Raw genomic sequence first — 23,688 nt, 5'->3', positions numbered from 1 at the left:
GGCCTGACGTGTGTGTGTGTGTGTGTGTGTGTGTGTGTGTGGCGGGCAAGGGGGGGGGGTGGTGCAGTGCCAGGTCTCTGGCCTGGAGCCTTTACTCTGACTTCCCTATGGGCTCAATATGTTCTGAACAGGAAAGAAAGAGCAAAGCTTAAAAAGGGGGCTGCGACTTCGCTGCTGAGCACAGAGGCACCAAGAGCCCGAATTAGAAGCTATCGCTTAGGGAGCTGAAGGCTGACAAGAGCTAGAGCCGAGGCAGGCAGGGGGCAGGCAGGCAGGCAGGCAGGCAGGCGCGCCACACTCCCCTCCCCCCCACCTGCTCACCCTCTCCCCGTGCAGGCCCCAGGCTGGCAAAAGGACTTCCCAGCAGAGGCGGCTCAGGTCTGCAGTCTGTCGCTGTCTGCCGCTGCCCCGCCCCCCAGGCCCGCTTCTTTCCTCAAGTGTCACCAACCCCCTCACCCTGTCACGTTGCACCAGCTCAGCGGGGTTGGGCCTGGTGGCACGCGGCTGGGAGATTTAGAGAGCTTGGGGGCTGTGGGGGTGCAGGGGGCTGGTGAGTCAACAGGAGACTCTGGCAACTGCATCCGCATTGGGATTGGGCAGTGGGTAGGGACCCTTCAAAGGGTGAAACTGAGGCATGGCAAGTGGACAGGGCACCTTGCCCAGCCCCGCAGATACACATCAGGAATGGAACCCAGGTGCCCTTCACCTGCCCGGTGCCCAAGGGAGGGCAACTCTTCCTCTGCACATCCCCTGACGCCAGAAATTGATTCATCCCCGAGGCCCAGAGCCTGGCATTTCCCCAGGGCGCCTTGCCCTTTTCTAAGAGCACAGAGGCAGGGAGGGGGGTACTAGGCTTGGGAGCCTCCAGCGTGGTGTGCAGAGGCCTCTCCGGGGGGCAGGACTGCAGGTCCTTCCCCAGCCCTGGGCTTCCCAGCTCCACACCAGGGCCCAGAGACTCTGCCAGGCCTGGCTCAGCGGCAGGCAAACAGCCCCTCAGTCCCCTGCGCAGTCATTGGCACAACAAGGGGGTGATGCCAAGTGGGCTCTCATTGGTGCTGGCTCTGGCTTCTGCCCCATGCCTGAGTCAATGAGTTCCTCTAGGTCTGGGTGCTGCCCTGGGCTGAGGGCAGATGGGCAGCTGAGTGCCCAGCTGGGGGACTGAAGACAGGGCACTGCCCTTGGCATATCAATGAGCAGGCCCTTAGCCTCACCCTGCGGCCAGGGACAGCTGGGATCCCAGAGGGGCTGGGGTGGGGCCGGGGGAGTCCTGTCCATTTCCCAAAGGCACTGGTGCTCCCAGCTAAGGGCACCTGCTAGAGCCCTCCGATAGGAAAACCACCTCTTCCCAGCACCAGCCCCACCCTGCCGCTCCCAAACCAGTGTCTCCTCCCATTTGGCTTTGGCGCCAGGCCACGGATGCTGTGAATGGCTGCCCACAAGCGCTGGGTGAGCCGTACGATCACAGGGGCCTGAGAAGCTGACCACCGTCAGGTGGCCTGAAGGTTGGCCACTTGCAGGAGGGTGGGGGGCACCTCTGCTAGGCTCTTCTGCTTCACCCTGAGGGTGGAGACAAGGAAGGGCCACCCCTGGGTGGGGATGGAGAAGAGGGGTGATATCATTTTCCAGTGGCTGGGGTGGCAGGGCCGACAGAAGGGGAAGTGAATTCTTCTCTTCAAGCCTGAAGACAGGGCCATTCTGCTGGGCTCTGGAGGACTTTCCCCCGGTTCTGCTCCCAAGGGTTTTCCCAGCCTGCTTCAGTTCAGGGCTTTCTCCCCACTCCCCCCCACACACACACACCTCCCCACCCCCACCCCGTCCCAATTCTCAGCAGTAGAACAGAGGCCAGGCTCAGGCGGGAAATAATGGGACAGAGTACTTTTGTAGGACTCAAAAAGGAAAAAAATAAATAAACCTCATAAAGTTAGGAGAGAAAACAAACGTGACCCTGTCAGGAAGCCTGGGTTGGAGTACATGTTAGGAAATAGCCCCTAAGCCTAGGAAAAGGGGTGAGCCGGGCTCTGGATGGGAACATGCCCAAAAGGCCCCCCTTCTCCCCTCACTGCCAGCCAGGGCCCCAGTGGTCTCTGGGGCGGAGAGACAGACAGCTGAGGCAGCTTTTTCATGTCAGCCTCCCCCCCCCTCCCCCGCCCACATCCCCACCCCTCCCCCCAGGCAGGAAGCCAGGGAAGGGACCTCAGCCCGGAATCCTAGGGCCATCAGGCCTCAGGGAGCTTGGAGGCAGGGCCAGGCTCTGAGTCAGGGAGCAGACAATGAGGCCGATTCAGGGCAGGCCCACGAGAGGCCTGGGTAAGCCGCCAGCCTTACGCGGAGCAGGTCCTGCTTGAATTGCAGGTGCTGCGTGGAGGTTGCAGGAGGGAGGCCAGGCCTAATCCTGCAGGTGAGGACACTGACTCCAGAGTGAGCACTAGGAAACGCAGGGAGAGCCAGGGCCCCTTTCCCTGCCTCTCAGCCCATATTCTTTCGCCTTCAACAAATAGATGATATTGATTCAAGGAGAAGGAGGAGGAGGAGGAGGAAGTCAGCTTAGAGAGGACCTCTAGGCCTCCATGAGCCCCTGCCCTGATGGGATCCCTGCCTCCCCCTCCAGCCCGGCTGTTGAGGAGACAGACGGCTCCAGAGTCGAAGGCAACCCCAGCCTCAGAGTACTGGGGCTGCTGGGGCCTTTCCTCCTGGGGGGATGGAGCCCCGCCCGGCAGAAGAGGGAATGTCCTGCAGCATGTCCCAGCTGCATGGGGGCGTCAGAGGCAGCTCTCCTGGGTGTCTGCGTTGGCTGTAGGAGAGTCCTGTTCGCACAGCTCCCGGGATGCCTCGCAGGACCTGTCGGGCTTGTCCTCAGCCTCGGAGGGGAAGTAGGTCCTGAAGCAGGTCCTCAGCGACTCCTTCACCTCAGTCTCCAGGCCCTTCATCCTGGCCTCATGCTCTGCCAGCACCTCCTGCTGCAACTGTGGGGACAGCAAGGACCACCCCCGGCTCAGGAGGGCCCTCCTGCCCACGCTCCCTCCCGTGGACAACGGAACAAGGAGATGCCCAGTCTTTGCAAAGCTCCCAAGAGGTGGAGGTGGAAGTGGGCATACGGAGCCCATCGGGGAGCCTCTCAGGAGAGGGGGTGCCAAACCAGCAAAGAGCCCTGCAGAGCTGCCTCATGGAACCGGAGCCTCTGACCCACTGGGGATGGGTGAGTCCCTGCCTCCTGAACTCTGACTGGATGCTCCTGGGAGCAGGGGCCCTTTCCACCCTGGAGCTGGGCCAGCTCTGGTGGGGGCCAGGGTGGCGGCTCCTGTCACCTGCTTCTCCATCTCCCGGATCTGCTCCAGGCAGGCCGCCTGCTTCTCCTCCAGCTTCTCCTGCTGCCTCTCCAGGCTCTCCGTCATCTGGATGGGAGCGAGAGGCAGGCGTCAGGGCAGCTCAGACAGGCAATCCGGGTTGGCACCCAGCTGCAACCCCAGCTAACCCGCTCTAACACTCAGGGTAAAGTCCCCTGCTTTCTAAAGCGTAAAATGAGGATAACAGTACCCGTCTCACTGGATCATGAGGTTTATATGACACGGCTCACGTGACGCACCCGGTTTGGTGTCTGGCATAAGGCCAGGATTCGGTAGCTGGTAGTTCTGCTACTTCTGCTAATCCCCAGGGGAGCTTTCGGCCCATTCCCAGCAGGCCTTTCCTTTCTCTTCGGACTCCTCGGAGCCTCAGAAAGCACTCCTCGCTCCTGCTCACCCACTCACCCCAACGCCATCCTCCCTGGCTAGCTGGCTCATTTCCTTTCCATTCAGGGCGGCTGACAGAGACAGAAGCCTTTAGACTGGAGCCCCAATCCCCACAGAAAGACCAGAGCCTCAGGCTGGCATGAGGAGGAGTCCCCGTCCCCTGCACGGCCTCCTGCCTTCCCTCGCTGCATGGGCCACTCTGGACAGTATATCTCCTAAGGGCAAAGTAAGACCCCATTTTCTCTCACAGGGAGAGCGTGTGTGTGTGTGTGTGTGTGTGTGGGCACAGTGTTACACACCTGGTTGATGACCTGTACCACCTCCTGGATGTGGGAGTTATTAATCTCTTTCTTCAACCTGTTGGGGTGATGGGAGTTTCACAGAGGGCAGGAGGCCCGGGGAGGAGCTGGGTGAGAGGCAGACTCCTCAGGGCATAGAGCAAACCAGGACTATGCAGTAGGGGCGGGAAGCAGCCAGAGGGGGGACGTAGGGATCCATTGAAAGTCCCGGGGGACCCTCTGAAGGAACGTGCACTGCCTGTTAAGGTGTGCCTAGGAAAACCATGGTGGGAAGCTGCTGTCCCGAGGTTTCACCTCCCTCTTGATTTCCCCTTCAGTTCTCCTCTCTGGTCCAACCGTGTTGGCATCTGTGTTTTGCCTAAGGAGGCCGCTCTGATCAGACGTAAGATTAACTTTCCGGAGCCAGGCCACAGGCACGGGCTAGGAAGCCAGTCAGGATCCTGGCTAGGGAGGCCCCTTCCCCGGAGTGGCTCCTGCTCGGCGCTGGGCCTGGAGCCCGGGGCTCTCCTCCAGGGCTCACCTCTCCTGGCCCATCTTGTCCACGGTGACCTTCATCATGGCCTGGATCCGCTCCAGCCGCTTGGCCTCCAGCTTCTTCTTCATCTCTTTGGTGTCACTGTAGAGAGACAGGAGTCAGGGAGATGCTGGGAGGGCTGAGCCAGATGTTCTGTGGGAGTTGAGAGTCAGGCTTGGGAGGGAGGCAGCCATACCTCTCTGAGGTCTCTTTGAGGGCCTTCAGCTCTGCGGCCTGTTTCTCTCTGGCCAGCTCCATCATCTTGGCGATTTGCTGCAGGGATGGAAGTGGGGGGGGGGGGTCTGTTAGCAAACTGAGGGGATGTGTTTGGTGGGTTGTAGCGCCATCCCCTCCCCTCCCCCGCCCGGGCACCTCGGCCAAGTGCTGCTCCTTGCGCTTCAGGACGCATTCGCACTGCTCCTCCCGCAGCTGCCGCAGCTCCTGCTCCAGCCGCTCCCGCAGTTCCCGCACGCGCGGGTCCGCGCCCTCGGGGCCCTCTCCGGGCGCCGTGCCGGCCGGCTCCTCCCCGGGCTGGGTCCTGCGGGGCCGCGGGGGGCGGGTCCTGAGCCCTCGGCCGCCCGCACCTTGTGCGGAGGGCAGGCCGCCGCCGCCCCTGCCCTTACCTCTTCTTGCGGGAGCCCTTGCCCGGGCCCAGCCTGCGGGCCCCGCCGCCCCCCGCGCCCGGCGGCCCCAGCTCGGCCAGCTGCGCCCCGCCCCGCTGCAGCGCCTCCTCCCAGCGCCGCGCGCCGCGCCGCTCCAGCTCCCGCAGCTCCTTCTCCTGCCGCCGCTGCAGCTTCGTGATGCCCTTCAGCTCCCGCAGCTCCTCCAGGCTGGCGGTGCGCGGCTCTGCGGGGAGCCGGGTGAGGCGGCCGCCGCCCCAGAGCGCCCCCTGTCCCAGGAGACCCGAACCTCCCCCAGGCTGGGCCTGCAGGCCCCTCGGCAGGCCTGAGCCACAGCCTTGCTCTGCCCCTCCCCAGGCCCCCTCCCCACACACCCCAGCCTCTACAGGAGCCACAGGACGGGCTGACGAGGTGTCCTGGGGTCCTCGGGCTCCGCTCTGCTCCTCCCCATCCCCTGGGGGTGCCAGCGCGGCCCCCGCGGTGCACTTTCTCAGCGCCCAGGCTTCGGGCACATGCTCCCTTCCCTCGGTGAAGTCTTGGTTCTGCTCTGATCGGCCGCCCGCTGGGCGGTGCCTGCAGATGCGGCCAGAGAAGCCAGGACCCTGCCGGTGGGTGGGAGGGCCCTGCAGTGCCTACCTGTGGACCCGTTGCTGGTGGGGGCAGCGGCCCCGTTCATCGGGCTGGCAAGTGGGCTCCCAGGGAAGAAGGGCTTCTGTGTAGGGAGAGCAGGTTAGGAGGCCGGCCCCAAAGGCCTCTCTCCCGCCTTCCCACAGAGGGCGAAGGGGCTGCGGGCCCAGCCGCACAGACCTCAGGCACACCTCCCATGGCTTCCTTGAGCTTCACAGACTTCTTATCGTGGGCATTGAAGAACTTGATGGGGTTGGCGAGGGCCACAGTGAGATCTGGGGGCACAGGGGCATCACGGGCCTGGCATGGGAAGTACCTGGAAGCCCCGCCCTCCCACCCCCACCCCCACCCCCACCCCCAAACCCTCACCTACCCCAGGACACCCTGTCCTGCCCCCTCTGTCTGGAGGCTGACGGGAGGAAGGGCAATGGAAATGGACAGCCCTGGCTCCCAGCCCTCTCTGGGCCTCCTCACCTGCCCAGGTGTCAGGCACGTAGTCCTTCATCTCCAGGAGGATGAAGAGTGCGGGCATGGTGAGGGGCATGTTGCTCTCACTGCGCAGGCACAGGTGGTGGTAGCCTGCGGGCGAGACAGAGGGGCGGTGAGCAGAGCACCCAGGCAGCCCAGCACCCAGGCTTCCGGTTTCAGAGTCAGAGAGGCCAGGGTCCAGGTCCCGGCGGTGTGACCTTGGGCAGGCTGCTTTAAATCCCTGAGCCTTTCCTGTCTGCAGTATCTGCCGCCTGTGGTTAACAGGAGTACATGCACATAGAAGCCCTTACAGCATTTTAAGTGCCCAGCAGATGTCGGCCACTTGGGACATTGCCCCGGTGGGTTCAGAAAGTGACAGACATTCTGTTAGATGGCGGGAGTCCCCCCACCTCTGTCCGTTTCCTGCTCCTCGCCTGAGGGCTAAGGTGCAGTGCAGGGCCACCTCCCTGAGCTGCCCCACCCTCCGGACAGGCTCCCGACGCTGGCCTTGGTCTCAGACCAGTGGGGGGACCATGCAGAAGTCCCCTCCCCCCCTTACCAGAATTCAGGGCGTTGATGGGGATGATGCGGTGTCCAAGGAACTTGCTGCCTTCCTCCATCACAGCCACCCTGAGGGAGGCCAGCTCAGGCATCAAGATCTGGGGAGAGTTCGGGACAGGACTCGCTGGGGAGGAGGGGCTGGCCAATCCCCCCTCCCAATTTCAGAAGGCCAGGGCCGGTGTGAGAACAGAGCAGGTGGGGCCAGGTTTGGTGAGAACAGGGGGCACACTCTAGGCCACGCACACAGACATCCTCACAGCTCCGGTCCTGGCCAGTCCACTCAGGGGAGAGGGGCTGGACGTGCAGCCACGGCTCTGGGGCTCCCGGTGCAGACTACTGTGACGGCTTTGTCACGCGTATCCAGTGGGGGCGAAAGGCCCCCTTGCGACCCCATGGGACCTTGCACCCTGGTCTGGGAGTTCATGTTTCTGCCTCTGATCCTAATGTGAACACACACACACACACACACACACACACATGCACACACAACCTGCGCACCACGTGTATTTCTGTAAACTTGCTCTTTGAACTCTTAAAATTAAGGAGTGCACAAAGTGAGGGGTGGGGAGAGGAGGAGGATCGAGGAACTCCCTCTATGTATTTTCTCTTTCCCGTAAGTAGAGGCCAAGAATCAGGGACAGCCCTTACCCCACCCAGCCCCCAGCCCCTGCCCTGCCCTAGCCCTCCACCTTCTCAAACACAAAGGGCTCCTCATTCCAGACGGGATTGATGGAGTTGGCCGTGGGGGACAGCTTGGTGCGATAGCGCCTCTTGGGGTCCCCAGGAAGGCCGAACAGCTCCACTTCCACGTAGGTGCGCACACTGCGTTCCGACAGGAACTGCCCCGAGATCACCTGGAGGTGGGAGCCCGGGGGAGACCAGCATCAGCTCCCCCGCCCGGCCATCCCCCAGCACCTGGGCCCCTCGCTTCCCTGGCTGAAGCATCCATCCATTCTTAGGGACTGTGAAGAGTGCCACTCAGCTCTGGCCACTGACCAGAGGCCGTGTGGCTCAAGGTCACAGCTAAGCTCTGGTGGCGAGGGTGTTTCCAGCGTTCGGGGAGAGGTGTGGGCCTCCTCGCCTCTCCTCCCAGCCAAAGAAGGAATAGGGCTCTCTTCCAGGGCCTGGGCTCCTACAACCCCACTTTGCCCACTCTCCTCCCCTCCCCCACCCCAGCCTCAGACCTTCCCCTTTGGTTTCCATGGGGACCAAGAGGCAGCCTCCAGGGCTGAGGAGGAGGCAGTTTCCAAGGCAACTTGCAACTGCAGGAGCTGGCTGGGGCTGAAGTTTGCAGGATATCAGAGAGGGGGCTGGGAGTGGAGGAGCGGGGCTCCTGTGTCTTTCTCCTCAAGACGCCAGCCCGCCCGGCCACCTGCCCACCTCACGGCCTTGCCTTAATGGAAAGGGTGGTGGCTACCACCACATCAATGCCGTCCACCGAGAAGGGGTTGAACTGCTTGTCTGGCCGACGCATGAACTCGTGCTTGAGGATGTAGCCGCTCTGCCCATTGAACTCAAACAGCGCCATGTTCTGCTGCATGGGCAGATCTGGGGGGACAGGGCACTGGTGAGGAAGGCCCGACCTCTATGTCCATGTTCCCAGCCTTCTCCCAGCCTGTGCATGGGGAGACTGAGTGACCATGGCATGAGGTCGTTCTTCATGTCAGCTGGATTTCTTGGGGTGTCTCCTCTCTCAGGAAGGGCCACCCCCTGCACTCATCAGGCCCAAAGCCACAGCGGGGGTGGAGGCCAGTGGAGCGGGTTTCCCACAGACCCGCTCAGCACCCATGCCGGCTCCCAGCATCTCCCCCTCCACACACACACACACGCACACGCACACGCACACACACACGCACATGTACAGTCACATAGGCATGAGCTCACGCATTTCTGCCCCGGAACATGCACACACCTGCATTCTGACCGGAGCTGCCCAGAGATGGCCTGCGATAGCCCAGGCCTGCCTCCTCTGGTGCACATTTACAGACAGGGCCCCAGGCCACGAAAGGGCGGGGACCTAGCAAATACTTGAACATCCGGTCTGTTCTAAGGACCACCCCCCAGGAACGGAGTGGAGGCGGGAAGGGGCTTAAGGGCCGGAGAGTGCCTCACCCATTGTCTGGAAGTTGAGGGCCACCATCTGGCAGCCAGCATTCCAGAACATCTGGGGCATGTAATTGGAGGAGTCCATGCGGGTGCCCTTGGGGTAAATGCGGCTCATCTGGCGCTTGTTGTAGCTGCTCCAGAGTTTAGGAGGCCGCCCGAGGCTGCACCGGAGTACCCAGCAGCCCCCCTTCCAGCCCTTCCCCGTCCCTCCTCCCAACCAGGACCCTGGCTCCAGAGGCCTCAAGGATACTCCACAAACTGCACCGCGGCCTTGGAGAGCAAGTCGTAAGCCTTGAGCTCCGTGAAGGAGGAGATGACATAACTTCGGTTCTTCTCTAGGGCGGGAGTAAGAAGAGGGAGGGTCTGAGTCGGGCTGAGGTACTCCCTCCAACCTGCCCTCCGCTCCGGTGCAGCTGCCTCCAGCACAGACATGCATCTTGGTCCCCACGAGGCTTGAGGGCTCAGGGAGGGGGTGTTGGGCAGATCTTCGTGGGTAACTGTGTGCTGGGGGCAAAGGGCATGCGGGGTGGGTGTGTACAGGGATGGGGGTGTCACAGTCCTGGAGGGTGAGGGGTGCGTGCCTGGGTGGGTGCAGAGGATGTGGGGAACATGGCAGGATGAGCCCAGACAGACAGGAACAGGCTGTGATGTGCAGGGTCTACACACAAAGGGTGGGTGTGGGGGTGAGAAGTACACACCAGGGCTGGTACATGCCACGGGAGCACCGGCAGGGGTGCAGGCTGTGGGTTCAGGGGTGAGGAAACGAGGTTACAGAGGTACACACTTTGCACAAGTGTCTACGGAAAGAGGTGATCATGTTGGGCAGTGGTTGGCAAACTGCGGCTCTCGGGCCACATGCGGCTCTTCGGCCCCTCAAGTTTTTAGCAAAGGCCAGCTTAGGAGTACCCTAATTAAGTTAATAACAATGGGCTGAACCGGTTTGGCTCAATGGATAGAGCGTCGGCTTGGGGACTGAAAGGTCCCGGGTTCGATTCCGGTCAAGGGCATGTACCTTGGTTGCGGGCATATCCCCAGTGGGGGGTGTGCAAGAGGCAGCTGATTGATGACTCTCTCTCATCGATGTTTCTAACTCTGTATCTCTCTCCCTTCCTCTCTGTACAAAATCAATAAAGTCTATTTTTTTTAAAAAAAGTTAATAACAATGGACCTACCCTATATAGTTTAAGTTTAAAAAATTTGGCTCTGTTGACTAATGAGTTTGCCGACCACTGATGTTGGGGACACGCACGGAGGCGAGAGGAAGAAAATAACGGTGTGCACACCAAGGAGAGGCTGCCAGGAGTGGGGTGCACTGGCTGGCTGCTCTGCCTTCCAGCACCCCCACCCCCGAGTTCTTACGCCCTGGGGATGGGCTTTCTGGGCTTAGGGGCCACAGAGCCTGCAGGAAGCCGCAGGAGCCCCAGGCCAGCCCCACCGAGGCCGCCTGTCCTAGAGGCCCGGCCTGCCGATGACACATGCAGAGCGCTCTGCTGGGTGCCAGCCCCCAGGCCTGTGCTGGGAAATGGAGCCACTGGCACTTAAGCCCTTGCCTGACTCCTCTGACGCATATTTATAGACAGGGCCCGCGTCCAAGGACGGGGGGGACCCCTGCCTCTCACCACCGCCCATTACGGTGCCTGGTGTCAGACACGCTTCCTGAGGGCTCCCTGAATCTCGCTGAGCCTCCAGCTCACCGCCACCCCGAGCGCGCTTACGGGCGGAGAACTCGAAGGAGACGAACTTGGTGGGCTGGATGTAGTTGACGAGGCTGGACATCTCCTCGTACGCTGTCACCTCCAGGCCCGCCGTGCCCTGGGAGGAGAGGAGGGTGGAGAGGAGGAGCCCCGAGCCCGGGGACTGGCCCCGCTGGGCGACCCCCCAGCGGAGGTGGTAGAAGGGCCTCTGGGCTGTCCCCACACACCTCATCCGACTGCATCTTCTTCATCTCTTCTTCATCCAGATTTCCCGACTCCTCCTCCTCTTCCTCTCCCACATCCTCCTCCTCCAACTCAGCCCCTTCCTCGCCAGCCAGCACTGCCACACACAACCCCATCAGCACTGAGGGGAAGGGGGGGCGGGCGGCCCCACACCAGGCCGGCTCTCCAGCACGTTCCCTCCAGGGCCAGCCCCTCTCCCAGATCCTCTGCCAGATCCTCCCTCCCACCCACCGCCACCCCCACTCCTCCGGGCTGACTCACCTGCGTCCCCACCCACAGGGGCGCTGGGTGGGCAGCTGCCCTCAGCCTCCCCACTGGGGGACGCTGGGCCTGAAAACTGGTTCTTCTTGTTCTTAATGAGGATCTTGCCACGGAGATCCTCGGGGCTGGGCAGGGGGCTGCCTGGTTTCAGCTGTGGGAGAGGAGGGGGTATCAGCACCCTCTCCTCCCCTGCAGGGAGCAGCCTCAGGTCCTTCACACAGAGCGAGCGAGTGCCCAGCGCAGCTCCACCTGCCCTGCCTCCTCCTGCAGCCGGGCCCCTCCCCACGGTCCCTCAGGCTAGCCTGCTGCCTGGCCCAACTCTCCCCCCTCCTCAGACCTATTCTGTCTGCCCAGCACTCCTCACCACCAACACAAACCCAGCCTCACTCCGAGGTCTCAGCTTAGCCATCCCCTTCTCCGGAGGCCTTCCCTGGTCCCCAAGGCCAGTTCAGGACGCCCGGGTGCTCCCAGAGCAGCCCCTGCTGTCCTGGCCAGGGCCCTCGTCTTTCTCCCCGCCAGCCGGGGAGCCGTCTGAGGGCTGGCACTGCACCTTTACCACTAGCACACAGACCCATCCACCCCAAGCCCAGCACAGCGCCTGACACGTGATTGACCTGGCCCCCGCCATGTCCCCGCTCCCCGGCCCCGGCCCCGGCCCCAGCCCCGGCCCCGGCCCCAACCCCGGCCCCGGGTGTCCCACAGAGAAGCCCACTCGCCGGAAACTTGTCCAGGGGCTCGGTGAGCAGCATGTCACCGAACATCGCCCGGCAGTACTCGGCCATCTTGGCCTGCTGGCGGGGCCTGCGGGGGCAGAAGTGGGGAGGGTTCAGCAGCACCACCCTCCTCTTGGCCCCCTGCCGGGCCCTGGTCTGGGTCGTCCGGAGCTCAGGAGGCACCAGGGGCCGGGGAGGAGGGACACAGGCAGGAGGGGCCTGGGTGGAGGGCATGGGCAGAGGCCGGGATGGTTGGGGGAGGGCAGCAGAGGCGGGAGGTGGGGACAGAGTAGAGAAGGAGCTGAATGGGCCTGGGCGCTCACGAGTCCACATGGTTTTCAAACGACAGTATGACGGGATAGGGGGAGGTCTTGAAGGCACTTTCTGCGATCGCCTCAACTGCTTCCTGAAAGAGAGAGGACTCTGTGGAGCGAGGCCCCTGCTCCAGGCTTCCCCTCCCCCAGCAGCACCCTTCCCCTCTCTCCCGTTTTCTCTCACACACACACACACACACACACACACACACAGAACCGGAGGGCCCCTGTAGGCCCCCTGTCTCCTCTGATCTCCTCCAGTCCCCATGCTGGTCTGAGGCCCCGGCCACTCCTCCCGCTTCATACCTCCCCCCCACACACACACACACCCAGAAAGCGTGGGGACCAGGGCCCTTCCCCAGTGCCTGCCCACCAGCCCCACTCGCCGAGCTCACCTTGAAGTAGATGTCGGTGGTCATGGTGAAGCCGTGGGTGATGATGGGCTCCTCGTCGGGGGGCTTCCCCTTCCAGCAGTCCAGCTCCACGCAGCGGCCGCCGGCCAGCAGCACCTGGCGGTACATCTCCGCCGAGGAGAGGCCCGAGAACTGGCCGGCTGAGGCGGAGCGAGGGGGCAGGGGCTCACTCGGGGCTCTCCCCCGCCCCGCCCCGCCCCGCCCCGGCATGGTCTGTCCTGTGGGCAGCCCAGCGGGGGATCCGGGGAGCGGGAGCGGCCCCCGTCGAAGGAGACGCCAGCAGGGAGGAGGCGAGGGCCCACCTGTCAGGTAGGTGTTGTGCGAGGAGTTGATGAAGTAATGGTTGAGGGGCTGGGTCATGTCGTGGTGAAGCAGCAGCTTGTCCTGGACCAGCACGCTGTTCTCGGGCCCGCAGAGAAACCACACCATGCCCTGGGGTGACAGCTGGCCTGGGGAGGAGCAGGGGGAACCATCAGGGCCACAGCCCCGGGGTCAGAGCAGGACAAGCCCCCAGGGCTGAGGGCTGGCACCGGGCCTCACCCCGCTGCACGTTGATGCCGCTGGGCTCGTACTTGTCGATGAGGCCCTGCACCTGGTCGGGCCTCGCGGGCGGGAACAGCAGTGTGTTGAGGCGAGGGTCCCTCTGCTTCTGGTTGATGAACTTGGTCAGGTGCTCCTTGGTCATGTAGGGCTTGGCCTTGGCGTGGCTGCGGGCCAGAGAGGAGGGCACGGTCTCCATCCGCTGGGCGGGGAGCTCAGGCGGCCCTCTGTCCCCACAGCTTCCCGCTGGTCAGCGGAGCAGGTAGGACTTGTAGCCACACCCTTCCCCCTGCCCAGCCCGATCCAAGAAGCTCACTGGGAAGTAAAGATCTCGTCAATTTCTGGCCGGGGGCAGAGGTTCATGAGGAAACTCTTGTAGACGGATTGTGGGAAGTCCTCAGGATTGATGGCGTCATTCTGGGGAGACAGCCACCTGATCACTTCTGCCCCCCCTTCTCCGCACTGAGAGACACACACCAGGCCCGGCCCTGCCCTGGGGGCCTGATCCAAAGGCGGGCTCAGGCAGACAGAGGGGCGTTAAGGACATGCTGAGCCCCACTTTTCCTTTTTCTTTTCTAACTTAAATTCTGTGTTGTTTAAAGTATTACTTGAGTTTCCTTTTCCTCCTCTTAACCTCTCCCCGGCTGTCCCCACCCCCCAGCACATGCCCTCAACCCTCCCACCCGCACCTCTCTGTCTGTGTCCATGGGTTATGCTCATATGCATGCATATAAGTCCTTTGGTTGATCTCTCCCCCTTACCCCCACACTCCCCTACCTTCCCTGTCTTATATTCTTATTTATTAATTATTTGATTCTTTTCCATAAGAACAACTGTGACCTACTTTTGCCCCACCCTGTACTTGCAAATCAGATATCCATGAAGCAACAGCTCAGCGGTAAAAAAGCAAATAACCTAATTGAAAGATGGGCAATAGATTTGAATAGATAATTTTTCAAAGATGATATTCAAACAACCAATAAACACATGGGCAGATGCTAAATACCATTAGTCAGGGAAATGCAAATCAAAACCACAATGAGATATCATTTCACTCCTACTAGGATGACTAAAATTAAAGAAAAAAGAAGATAGGTGTTGGTGAGGATGTGGAGAAATTGGAACCCTCGTACAATGCTAGTGGGACTGCAAACATAAATCTGAACAAACATGTACACATAAGTGTTCATAGCAACTTTGCTCATAATAGCCAAAAAGTGGAAACTATCCAAAAGTTCATCAATTGATGCATCGATAAGCAAAATGTGATACATCCATACGATGGAATGTTATTCGGCCACAGAGAGGAATGAAGTATTGATACATGCTACAACATGGATGAACCTTGGAAACATGCTAAGTGAATAAAGCCTGACATCAAAGGTCACCAATGGTATGATTTCCTTTACACGAAATGTCCAAAATGGGCAAATCTATAGAAAAAGAAACAGAAAGTAGACTAGTGCCCGCCAGGGATTCTGTGTCTTCGCATCCCATCCCAGACACACCCGTCCTCCCTCCTCCAGGATCTCACTGGAAGGCCAACATCTGTTTGGAATGGGAGAGCTAGGACAGATTTCCCCAAGATTGGACCTTGGACCCATTGGCTTCACGCAAAGATGGGTCAGTGGTCCCTCCTGGGACACAAACAGAGCTGACAAATCATGACTTAGCCGAGGCAGGAGCTCAGGAGGCGGGAAGAGAAGAGAGTGGGTGTGTGCTGACCGCAGCTCCCCCTGCTGGCGGTAGGTCCCTCAGCAGGAGCCAGTTCCACCCTCTCTCCCATCCCAAGCTTGCATGCCCTGGGGCTGACTGCACTCAGGGGTCACCAGCTCCCTAAAGCTGTGACGGTGAGGGAAGAATCCCCCTGAGATTCCTGGGGACAAGTGATCAGTGAGGTCCTGGTTTAGTTACAATGGTCCAAATTCTTAGCAGGAGAAAAGACTCCGTGGGGTGCCCTGTGCAAAGGCATGGCCAAGCGGGGAGAGGGTGCTGAGACTCACTCCCTCCGCCAGGCATGAACCCTGGCTCAGCCCTGCATCTGCCCATTATATACCTCATGGGTGTATTACATAATACACCTGCATACAACTTGCAATTAGAAATTACTTAACTAAAAAGAAAGGGGAAAACATTGTTCTGTGCTGAGCTAAAGTCTGTGTCCTGACAGCTTACGCCCTTGATTCTGTGTTCCTCCCACCCACCCCCACAGAACCTGTCCCTGCCTGCACCTTTCACATCCCCGCAGTCCGCCTCCTGACCCTGCTGACCTTCTCTGGCTCCTCCAGCTGAAACATTCACCTCCTCTCCATCCCACCCCTGGCCCCACCGCCGCCAGGGGGAGGAGAACCCGGAGCACCTCGCCCCCCTGGCCTGGTCCTGTCTCTGTCTATCAGAGCCAGTGGTTCTGGGGTTAGCTGCTTTGGGGCTGTTAGCAGGGACTGTGCTGCCATCTTACCCTCTCCGACCCCCACCAGGCCTGGCCAAGCGGCCTGCTGGTCAGAGCCAGATCAGGCGGCAAGGGGAACAGTGAGGTGGGGAGGAGGAGCCACTCACTTTGCCTTTGGGGAGGTGGCAGGCACTGAGGGCAGCTTCCACCCGCTTTCTGTCAGCAGGAAACATCTGGAAAAAACTAAAGGGGCCGGGGAAGGCGTGAGAGAGAAGAGAGGAGCCATGCCTGGAGAGGGAAAGTGTGGGGAGCTGGGTGGAAGGGTGGGGAAGGAGGGGGGACACTCACTTCTTCACAGGAATCTTCCCTTCAGGGTTGAGCTGCATCTTGAGCTTCACCAGGCTGGGGGGCAGAGAGCAGCCTGTCAGGCCCCGGGCTGGCACCCTCAGTCCCACACTCCAGGGCCAGGCAGGCGGGCACTTACATCTTGTCCAGGAAGGTGGTGCGGGGGGCGTTGGCCGTCAGCGGGTGCTTCACCAGAGCCAGGATGTCCTCAGCCCAGTCCTGCCGGGCCCCAGAGCACAGCGGTCAGGCCCCTGCCCGCACAGGGGTCCTCGCCACCCCCCGCCCAGGCCTGTCTCTCCAGGTGCCCAGGCCGTGCCGGCTGCCACGCCCCAGGCGGGGGAGCCAGCGCACCTTGCCCACATTCTCCTTGTAGGAGACGAAGTTGTGGAAGGTGAGGTCCACCATGTCCGGGCCGGACACCACGGTGAGTGTCTTCAGCAGGAAGTTGTTGTCAGGAAAGTCCAGGTTGAAGACCTCCCGGAGCTTCTGGCTCTGCAGCAAAGGGGACGTGGTTAGGGCGGCCCCTGCCCGCGGTGGCGCTGCTGTCGCTCCCCCGCAGCCGCTGGGGTGGAATCCCATGCCCATCTTAGGAGCCACGGCCTCAGCATCTTCCTATCCCGACTGCAGGGCCTGGGCCGGGAGGGAGAAGCCCACCAGAGAGATGAACCCAGGCCCCGGGGTCTGGGAGGCCTGAGTGTTCTGTTTGACTTTTTTTTTTCATTTGAATCTGGATCCTTAGCTCCCTGTCTCAGGGAATCCCCCAGTCCCTTCCTCCAATCCTTCTATGAGCATTAAGCAAATATAGGCAAGCCAGTCAGGGAGTTGGGGGGTGGGGCCACACCTCCCAGACGGCCTGGGTGACTGAGGGGCAAGGGCTGGCCTTGGGACAGGAGCAGCCACGCCCGGTGCTCGGCTCAGGGGGAGGCCCGGTTGCCCAGCCCCGGGACCTCTCCCCACTCCCCAGGGCTCCTGCCCCCGCCCCGCGGAGCTGGTGGCCCTGCCGAGCCTGCGCTGCTCCTGGGCCCACCTACCTTGGGAATCTTGGCAAACTTCCCAAAGCGGGTGTCCCGGATGCTGGTGATGTCCAGGAACTCCATCTCCTGGGGGGTGCCAAGTGGGGGAAGAAGAGATGTGGACATAGAGGAGGGAGGAGGGAGCTCCCAACCCCTTCACATCCCAGCCAACCGCCCTCTCGAGATGCTAAGACTGTGGGGCTGCCCTTCTGTCCATTCCTTCCCTGGCCACTCAGTGACTCAGGAACTAGCAGCCCGCAGTCTCTCCTCCGCCTCCCTGGACTCTCCTCAGGTCCCCCCTCCCTTCTTTCTGCCGGGTGCTGAGGCCCTCCTCTGATCTCTCTGAGGCCTCATGTTCACCTGGGACCACAGGCAGAGAATCTGCCTTCTGTAGCAGCTTTTCCCCCTTCTCTCTCTCTCTCTCTCTTTGCATCCTAAGGCTGAGCATCGAGGCTGAAGGCAGCCATGGTTGGAGTGACTGCACCCTCCCTCCCAAAGCAAGTAGCCCCTGCTCACAGGAGATCCCCCAGAGCCACCGGCCAGGTCATTCTACACTCCCAGCATGCACCTCCCAGCATGAACCTCCCAGCATGCACCTCCCAGCATGCACCTCCAGCCCCGCATTGCCATGAGGCTGCTCTGACTCCGTGGAATAGCGGGAGCTCAGGGCCACGCTCGGAGGGGCTGCCTCACCTTGCTCTGATAGGTCCAGTACAAGTAATAGCCCTTGGGGTCCACACGAAGGATAACCGGGGAGGCCAATGTGGTTTCCTGCGGAGAGAGAGAGTCAGCGCCCTGCTCTGAGACGTCAGGCCACGCTTCCCTGGCTCACACCAGGGGTTCGAGCTCACCCTCTCCCTAGGAGGCGGCTGTCCCAGGAATCTGCGGGCATTTCCCTCGTCCTGTGGAGCTAAAGGCTGGGCATAGGCCTCAGGGGAGGGGAGGGATAGAGGATTGGAGGTGGTATTTTTGGGAGAAAAGAGTGTTTCCCCCATAAGCCCAAAGAGAGGTCCTCCCTCTAGACTCCAAACAGGGTCTGGGCCCCCACCTCATCCTGTCTGTAAGGGCCACAGCTCAGTTAAAGGGGTAGAACATCTCCCCTGAGAGTCCAAACCACCTCCAGGGTCGCTCAACAGTGAGAGCTGAGAACCCACCTCCCACACCTGCATCCAAGGCCCTACACAGTCCGGCCAAAACCTAGCTTCCCACAAGCTCCGTCTTCCCCTCCATGAACCGCTTTCCCATTCAGCCAGCCAGGCCCCCTTGATACCAAGTGCGTCCTCACCTCCACCCCTCCCTGCCTGAAACACCATACGGACCAGCAGAAGCCTCACGTCTTCGGAAAAGCCTGCGTGGGGCTGATCCTCAGGCCTAGGAACCGTCCGGGGAATCCCAGGGGCTCGGACTCTCAGGAAACAAGCCCTTACCGGACCATGAGCCCGGAGCCCCGGGTTCGCCAGAAGAGCGACTGAACAATGAACGAACTCACTTCCGAATGCCTGTTCAGCTCCCGGAGCACACAGGCCGCCTTTGAGTGTAATGATTTGTGTGCATATATAACAAGGTATTAAAGTGGAAGCTTCCTCAGAACACGGTCCTTCCTGCACACCAAAGCAAGTCAAGTGCAGCATTTACGAAGGGAAGAGTGGAAAAAAAAAAAAGGTTCTCAGATCTGGAGTGCTTAATGGACTGGAGAAAGAGAACACTGTGAGGAGGCTAATTTTGGAGAGAGCTGTGCTGTGAGCTCCATTCCCTTCCTTCCTCAAGGGAGGATTGGGGTGCCTGGCCCCTCACTTTAAGCCCGGAGAGCGGTGTAACTGCACTTGGAGAGATTGTGTCGCCCCAGCTATGGTGGAACATCACTGACTGGGGTCTGACTCCTGCCCAGGAAGCAGTTGGTGGCAGACCCCCTGGTGGCTGGAGGCAGGGAGGCGGGTGTGGAAGATGAGCCAAACCCCGGGCTCTGTTGGGACAGGGCACACGTACACACATGCTGGGGTCCAGCGTGGGCCTGAGGGAGAGAGGGGCCGAGTCCAAAGCTATGGGAAGCTGACGGCGGTCACTGTCGGAGGGGCTGAAGAAGCCATCCAAGTGGCCCGAAATACAGAGAGCAGGAGGGCCCTGAGCAAGAGAACCGCAGTTCAGGGCGGAGAGGTCTCCCCAGAACCCTCAAAAATGTGCACCATCGAGAGCATAAGCTCAGAGAGCACGAGCCAGTTGATGATGATGATGATGATGTCTGTTCCGGGAAGCCCTTTGATACCCCTTTCTCATCTCCCTCCCTGCACCCTGGCCCAGGGGGACTTGGATGAGGAGCAGGAAACCCCGCCAGAGGCCTGCAGCCCACCTACAACCATCCCAGCGGGAGGAGGGCGGAAGACGTCATTCTGCATGAAGGTTGGAGTTCTCCAGGATAACTGCTTTTGAGGTAAGACCTGGCTTGGTGAGGGAAAGTGCCTGTGGAGCTGTGTTCCCCGAGAGCACATGGATTGTGTGTGGCTGCCCGAGGGTCCTTCCACAGCCGAGGAGCGCTTCTCGCGGCAAACGCATTATAAGGGGCTCGGAAGACAAAGTGCAGTTGGGAGCTGGTTACACCCTGTACATTGTGCTTATTCAACGTGGCACCTCAGACCCGAGTCACCTGCCACCTGGGCTGAACGTCTGAGAGCAGAGCCCTGGCTCATAGGTGCCTGTGCCCTGTGGCTGGGCGGGGGCGGCTCCTGCTGTGGAAATCGGGCCTGAGGGCCCCGCAGTGCCCTGCCTTGGGGAGGGCAGGGAAGGGGAGCAGCCAAGCACCCAGGTGCTGGCTTGCAGAGAAGGCCACAAAGCACGCCCCCGCCCCCAATGACCCTCTGCCCAGCCAGGGTACGCACACTCCCCAGAGGAACTGAGAGAGGCCACTTCACTTTTCACTCTGAGCCACTTCCCTCACTCCACAGGCTCCCAGGACATGCCTCCGCCATGCCACATCGACCACACACCCCTGGGGAAGCAGAAAGCGCCTGCCATGGCCTCCTCCCCATAGTCATGGCAACCAGATGGCTCAGCCCAGCCCAGCCCTGGAAAGACAAGCCCAGGCTACCTTAACTCACAGACGCAGAGCCCCCTCATCCCACCTGCGAGGAGGACCAGCCAGCCCCAAGCACCCTCTCCCCCACCCCTTCCCCAGCCTCCACTTCCCTTCTGGGGACCAGCCCCTCTGACTCTCACCCGGGGCCAGCCCAGCAGTAACCCCTCCCTGAAGGGCCCCCATGCCTCTCTCCTCACCTACACCCCCCCCCCCAGCATCCCTGGCCCCTGGGGTCTGGGAGGACCAGAGGCTGGAAGCAGGCTGGGGGAGGAGCAGACAGTGTGGAGACACCCTACAGGGCAAAGCAGCGTCTTCCCCCTTCCCCTGCAGACAGGCAGGCGGCAGGGAGCCGGGTGAGCGGCAGTGAAAGCAGAAGTGAATCCGTTCCTTCCGGGGCCCCTGGGACTTGGGGTGCAGGTTAAACAGCCACTTTGGGGAGAGCAGGGCTTCCTTAGGATAGAGACAGGGACAGGGGCAGGGACGGGCGGGGAGGAGCGAACAATCTTCATGGACAAAAGTGGGGCATCTGTGCTGGGAGCAGGCCCTGGTTCACCGCTGCCTCTGGCCCTGCCTCAACTCTGGGGCACTTTCCTCCCACTGAGCCGGGACCGGGAGCAGCACACCCCGGGGGGCGATGCGGAAAGACCCACCCGGACCCCGAGAAACGAGAAACGTGCTCCCAGGCAGCCCACCAGCTTCTCACATCCAGACACAGAGCCTTCCCCCGCCGCCCAGGAGCATATGTTTGGGGCGCACACCCTCACCCCCAGGTTTGTTTATCCAGGCCGTTGTGTCAGCTGCCTGGCCAAGCCACACGGGCGCCCGAGGCCTGACAGACATAAACCTACCCGCCACCCTGGCAAAGCACCTCGCAGCCCGGCCCGCCGCCCGGCCCCACTCACATCGTCCCATTTGATGAAGCGCTCCCCGTGGCTCAGATAGGCCTTCACTTGCGGGGGCAGCAGGACAGGGTTGAGCAGAGACATGGTGCGAAGCGGTCCTCTCTGCAGAAGCGGGACAGGCCGAGGCCGTCGGGAGGAGGGCGGGCCGGAGGAGAGCCGAGCTGGGCTCACATGGCACCCGCCCCGAGCTGGTCCGGAAGTCTGGGTGCTCCTTCAGCCCACGGTGGTGGCCGTGGCTGGACGCAGAGCTGAGTGCTTCGGACAGAGGCCCCCGCTGCCTTTTAAACCAGCCTCCTCCTGCCTGCCTGCCTGCCTGCCTGCAGTGGGGGGCTGTGGTCACAGCGCCTGCCCCGGGAGGCCCGCTCCCCTCCTCGAAGCCCCCGCCCTCGCCCTGCGCCTCAGCACTTCCTGCTCACAGCTTCCTTCTCGCTGCCGTTCAGGATGCAGGTCAGGAGGCCTGGTCTGCTTGGAGCTGGGGCCTCCGGGTCCCAGAGGTGCTCCTGCTCCCCTCGGTGCGGCCGGGGGACTAGAGGAGGAATACTATGGGGCCAGCTGTCCAGGCAAGGACTGAGGGGAGCAAGCAAGGGGGTGACCAGGGAAGGGACTTCCACAGAGGTGGGGTTCCCAGAGCCCGAGGATCTGGGACCCCCCTGGAAGTGGGAGTTGAGGGTGAGGCAGGGCCCAGCTGGGACGGAGCATTTTTGAATAAGCAAAGTTTGCCGAATACCCAGCTCCTCTTTCTCAACGCTTCCTCCCCATGAAAATGAGGTGCAAGTGAGGCAATCACACACCTCCCCCATGACTCTCCCCTCTTGGGCCGCTAGGCCTGGCTGACACCTGGAAGCGCCACAGACCAGCCAGCCTCACGCACAGCCAGTTGAGCAACCGGTGGCCACGAGACTTCAGAGGCTCTCCTACCAGGCCCTCCTCTGCTCTGTGCCCGGAGCCTGGTGAGAACGCTTGAGGCGGGAGGCTGCTCGCCGAGGCCTCGGCGTCGGTCACTTGCTCTGGGTGCCTGCAGGGCCTCTACACTGCCCAGCCGGGGAGCTCAGTCCTGGCCCAGCTCAGCCAGCCCACTTCCTTTTGCTTAATCTGATTTGCTTATCTCCCTTGCTAATTCAACCAGGGGAGCTTCCTTCCCTCTCAGGGCCTGGTTTGCTGTCCCAGGTTCTGCCAGGAGCCTTAGTGCCAGCCCCTGATGACTGGGATCCCCATTCAGGCTCTAAAACCATCTCTGCTGGCCAGTCTGGGCCAGGGCAGGGGGATGGGGGTTAGTGGGGCTGAGCCAAGGGGACTCCCAGCACTAGAATGACCTCTCAGAGAGCAATTCTAAGCCTTGGGATGGAGCCTGGAGCAGGCAAGGCCTGGCTGAGCCTGAGGAAGCCGCTTGGGAATCCTCCAGCTTTTTTGCCCTTTGCCCTCATCCCTCCCCCCGCCCCCCCTTTCCAAATCCTGTTGGCCCCTTCTCTTTTCTCCCATCCCTCTAGCCAAGGCCCCTCTGGTGTCCCTGTAGTTTTGGTTCCCTCCTGGGCTCAGGTTCCCTGTTTGAATAGACTTTGCAAGGGAAATCCCTGTTCCTTCTCAAAGCCCGGGCACCTGTCACCTGCAGCCACCTCTGGCCCTGCACTGTCCCCCCCCCCCCCCCTATCTGCCCTGCAGCCATCAGCCCTCTTCACTTTGGGCCTGGAAAGACAACCCTTCCCTCTCCCTTGGGGCGTGGGGGGAGGGGGAGCCGGGGAGAGACAGGTCTGGGAGTGACAGGAAAACAGGGAGTTCAGGATGTTTCATTCTAATCCTTCCACTCTCTGGCTCTGAAGAGTGAGACTATGGAGCCACAGAATACATCCTCACCCGTCTTTACCCACTGATGGCACTGCCCGGGGCAAGGTCTTGAGAACCCCCTGTAGCTTCCACGGGGCCTGTATTCTCCTGCCCACATCCTGCAGAGCAGCCCTCAGAACGCAGGGGGCTCACACAGTGAAGGAAGCTGGGAAAACCTTCATCGAAGGGCTTTTTTTCTTTTAAAAACACACTGAGGTTTAAAAAAAAAAAAAGTGTATTGACAAAGAAAAATACCGTATAAATGACGGTAGAATGGATATGGAGAAAGCAGGAGGTCACGCGAATATCCAGTTTGGGAAATGTGCTCCCCGCCTGAGCTGAGCAGAGGGCCCCAGGCAATCTGCCAATCCCTCCCCCACCCCTCTTTCCAGGGCAGAAGGTGGAAGGGTGACGATGCCCCCTGCTGGGCACAGTGAAAAGCTCCTGCCTCCTGGGGAAAGGCTGGGGATCAAGGGAAGACAGATCCCCCGTGAAGGTGCCGGAGGGTCTGTGTCAGCTGTGAGACACCTGCCGGGAGCGTCTGGCGTGTGTGAGCTCCGGGCCATACAAGTCGCTGGAAACGTGCAGTCAGCACATCACTGCCTCCCAGGGAGATGTGGTGGCCCCAAGCTCGGAGGCAGGACCCGCGTTCACTGGCTCACTTGGCGGCCTGTGTGGGGACCCTGTGCCTTGGTCTCCCCGTCTGTTCACCAGAGAAGTTTAGTGGTGGAAGTTGAACTCAGATCTTCGGGTGACCAGCCAACAAGAGAGTCAGATTGGGTGGGCTTCTTAGCTGATGCCATGGCTTCCCTGACGAAGCAGTTGGGGTTCGGGAGCCCTGAGGCCTGTTGTGCAGCTTGGGCCAATGGCTAGCTTGGTTTTGGAATGAGGAGGGCTGCTGGTACATCCTCTGGGGTCTGTTTTCTCAGTCTGACACACGAACCAAACTCTCTGCTCTATGAACGCCATCACTCACTAGCTGGTTTACCTTATGATACTTAACCTTCCTGTGCATCAACATCCTGACCTGTGAAATGGAAATAACTA

General features: G+C 61.1%; 1 protein-coding gene across 2 annotated transcripts; it reads right to left on the bottom strand.

Annotated features, from left to right (window-relative positions):
• Positions 1-1,863: 1,863 nt before the first annotated feature.
• On the bottom strand, positions 1,864-21,755 carry PLCB2 (phospholipase C beta 2). Of its 2 annotated transcripts, XM_036446176.2 has the most exons (31): positions 20,821-21,386; positions 17,542-17,619; positions 16,867-16,935; positions 16,187-16,327; positions 15,975-16,054; positions 15,839-15,892; positions 15,658-15,733; positions 13,418-13,518; positions 13,102-13,268; positions 12,864-13,010; positions 12,544-12,701; positions 12,158-12,240; positions 11,838-11,922; positions 11,122-11,272; positions 10,845-10,957; positions 10,639-10,735; positions 9,174-9,258; positions 8,930-9,054; positions 8,211-8,365; positions 7,507-7,671; positions 6,816-6,915; positions 6,263-6,367; positions 5,969-6,063; positions 5,798-5,873; positions 5,165-5,387; positions 4,914-5,079; positions 4,738-4,814; positions 4,548-4,643; positions 4,028-4,085; positions 3,306-3,392; positions 1,864-2,963 (listed from the first exon to the last, which is right to left on the bottom strand). In XM_036446176.2, the coding sequence occupies exons 1-31, from the start codon at positions 20,902-20,904 to the stop codon at positions 2,760-2,762; spliced, it is 3,501 nt and encodes a 1,166-aa protein (XP_036302069.1). In that variant the 5' UTR covers positions 20,905-21,386; the 3' UTR covers positions 1,864-2,759. The 2 variants fall into 2 exon arrangements, 1 of the variants encoding a protein (XP_036302069.1); XR_006742044.1 differs by lacking the exon at positions 4,028-4,085 and having other exon boundaries at positions 2,915-2,963; positions 20,821-21,755.
• Positions 21,756-23,688: the final 1,933 nt, after the last annotated feature.

The sequence above is a fragment of the Pipistrellus kuhlii genome, unplaced genomic scaffold, assembly GCF_014108245.1.
Source record: "Pipistrellus kuhlii isolate mPipKuh1 unplaced genomic scaffold, mPipKuh1.p scaffold_m20_p_1, whole genome shotgun sequence".
Taxonomy (NCBI): domain Eukaryota; kingdom Metazoa; phylum Chordata; class Mammalia; order Chiroptera; family Vespertilionidae; genus Pipistrellus; species Pipistrellus kuhlii.
This window is presented reverse-complemented; position numbering and strand designations above follow the sequence as displayed.

Coding starts and splice junctions, on each gene's coding strand:
- PLCB2 (XM_036446176.2), bottom strand. CDS start 20,904: ATGTCTCTGCTCAACCCTGTCCTGCTGCCCCCGCAAGTGAAGGCCTAT. Junction 16,328..16,866: donor AGTTTGCCAAGATTCCCAAG/GTAGGTGGGCCC, acceptor CCTTTGCTGCAG/AGCCAGAAGCTCCGGGAGGT. Junction 5,874..5,968: donor CCATGGGAGGTGTGCCTGAG/GTCTGTGCGGCT, acceptor CTCCCTACACAG/AAGCCCTTCTTCCCTGGGAG.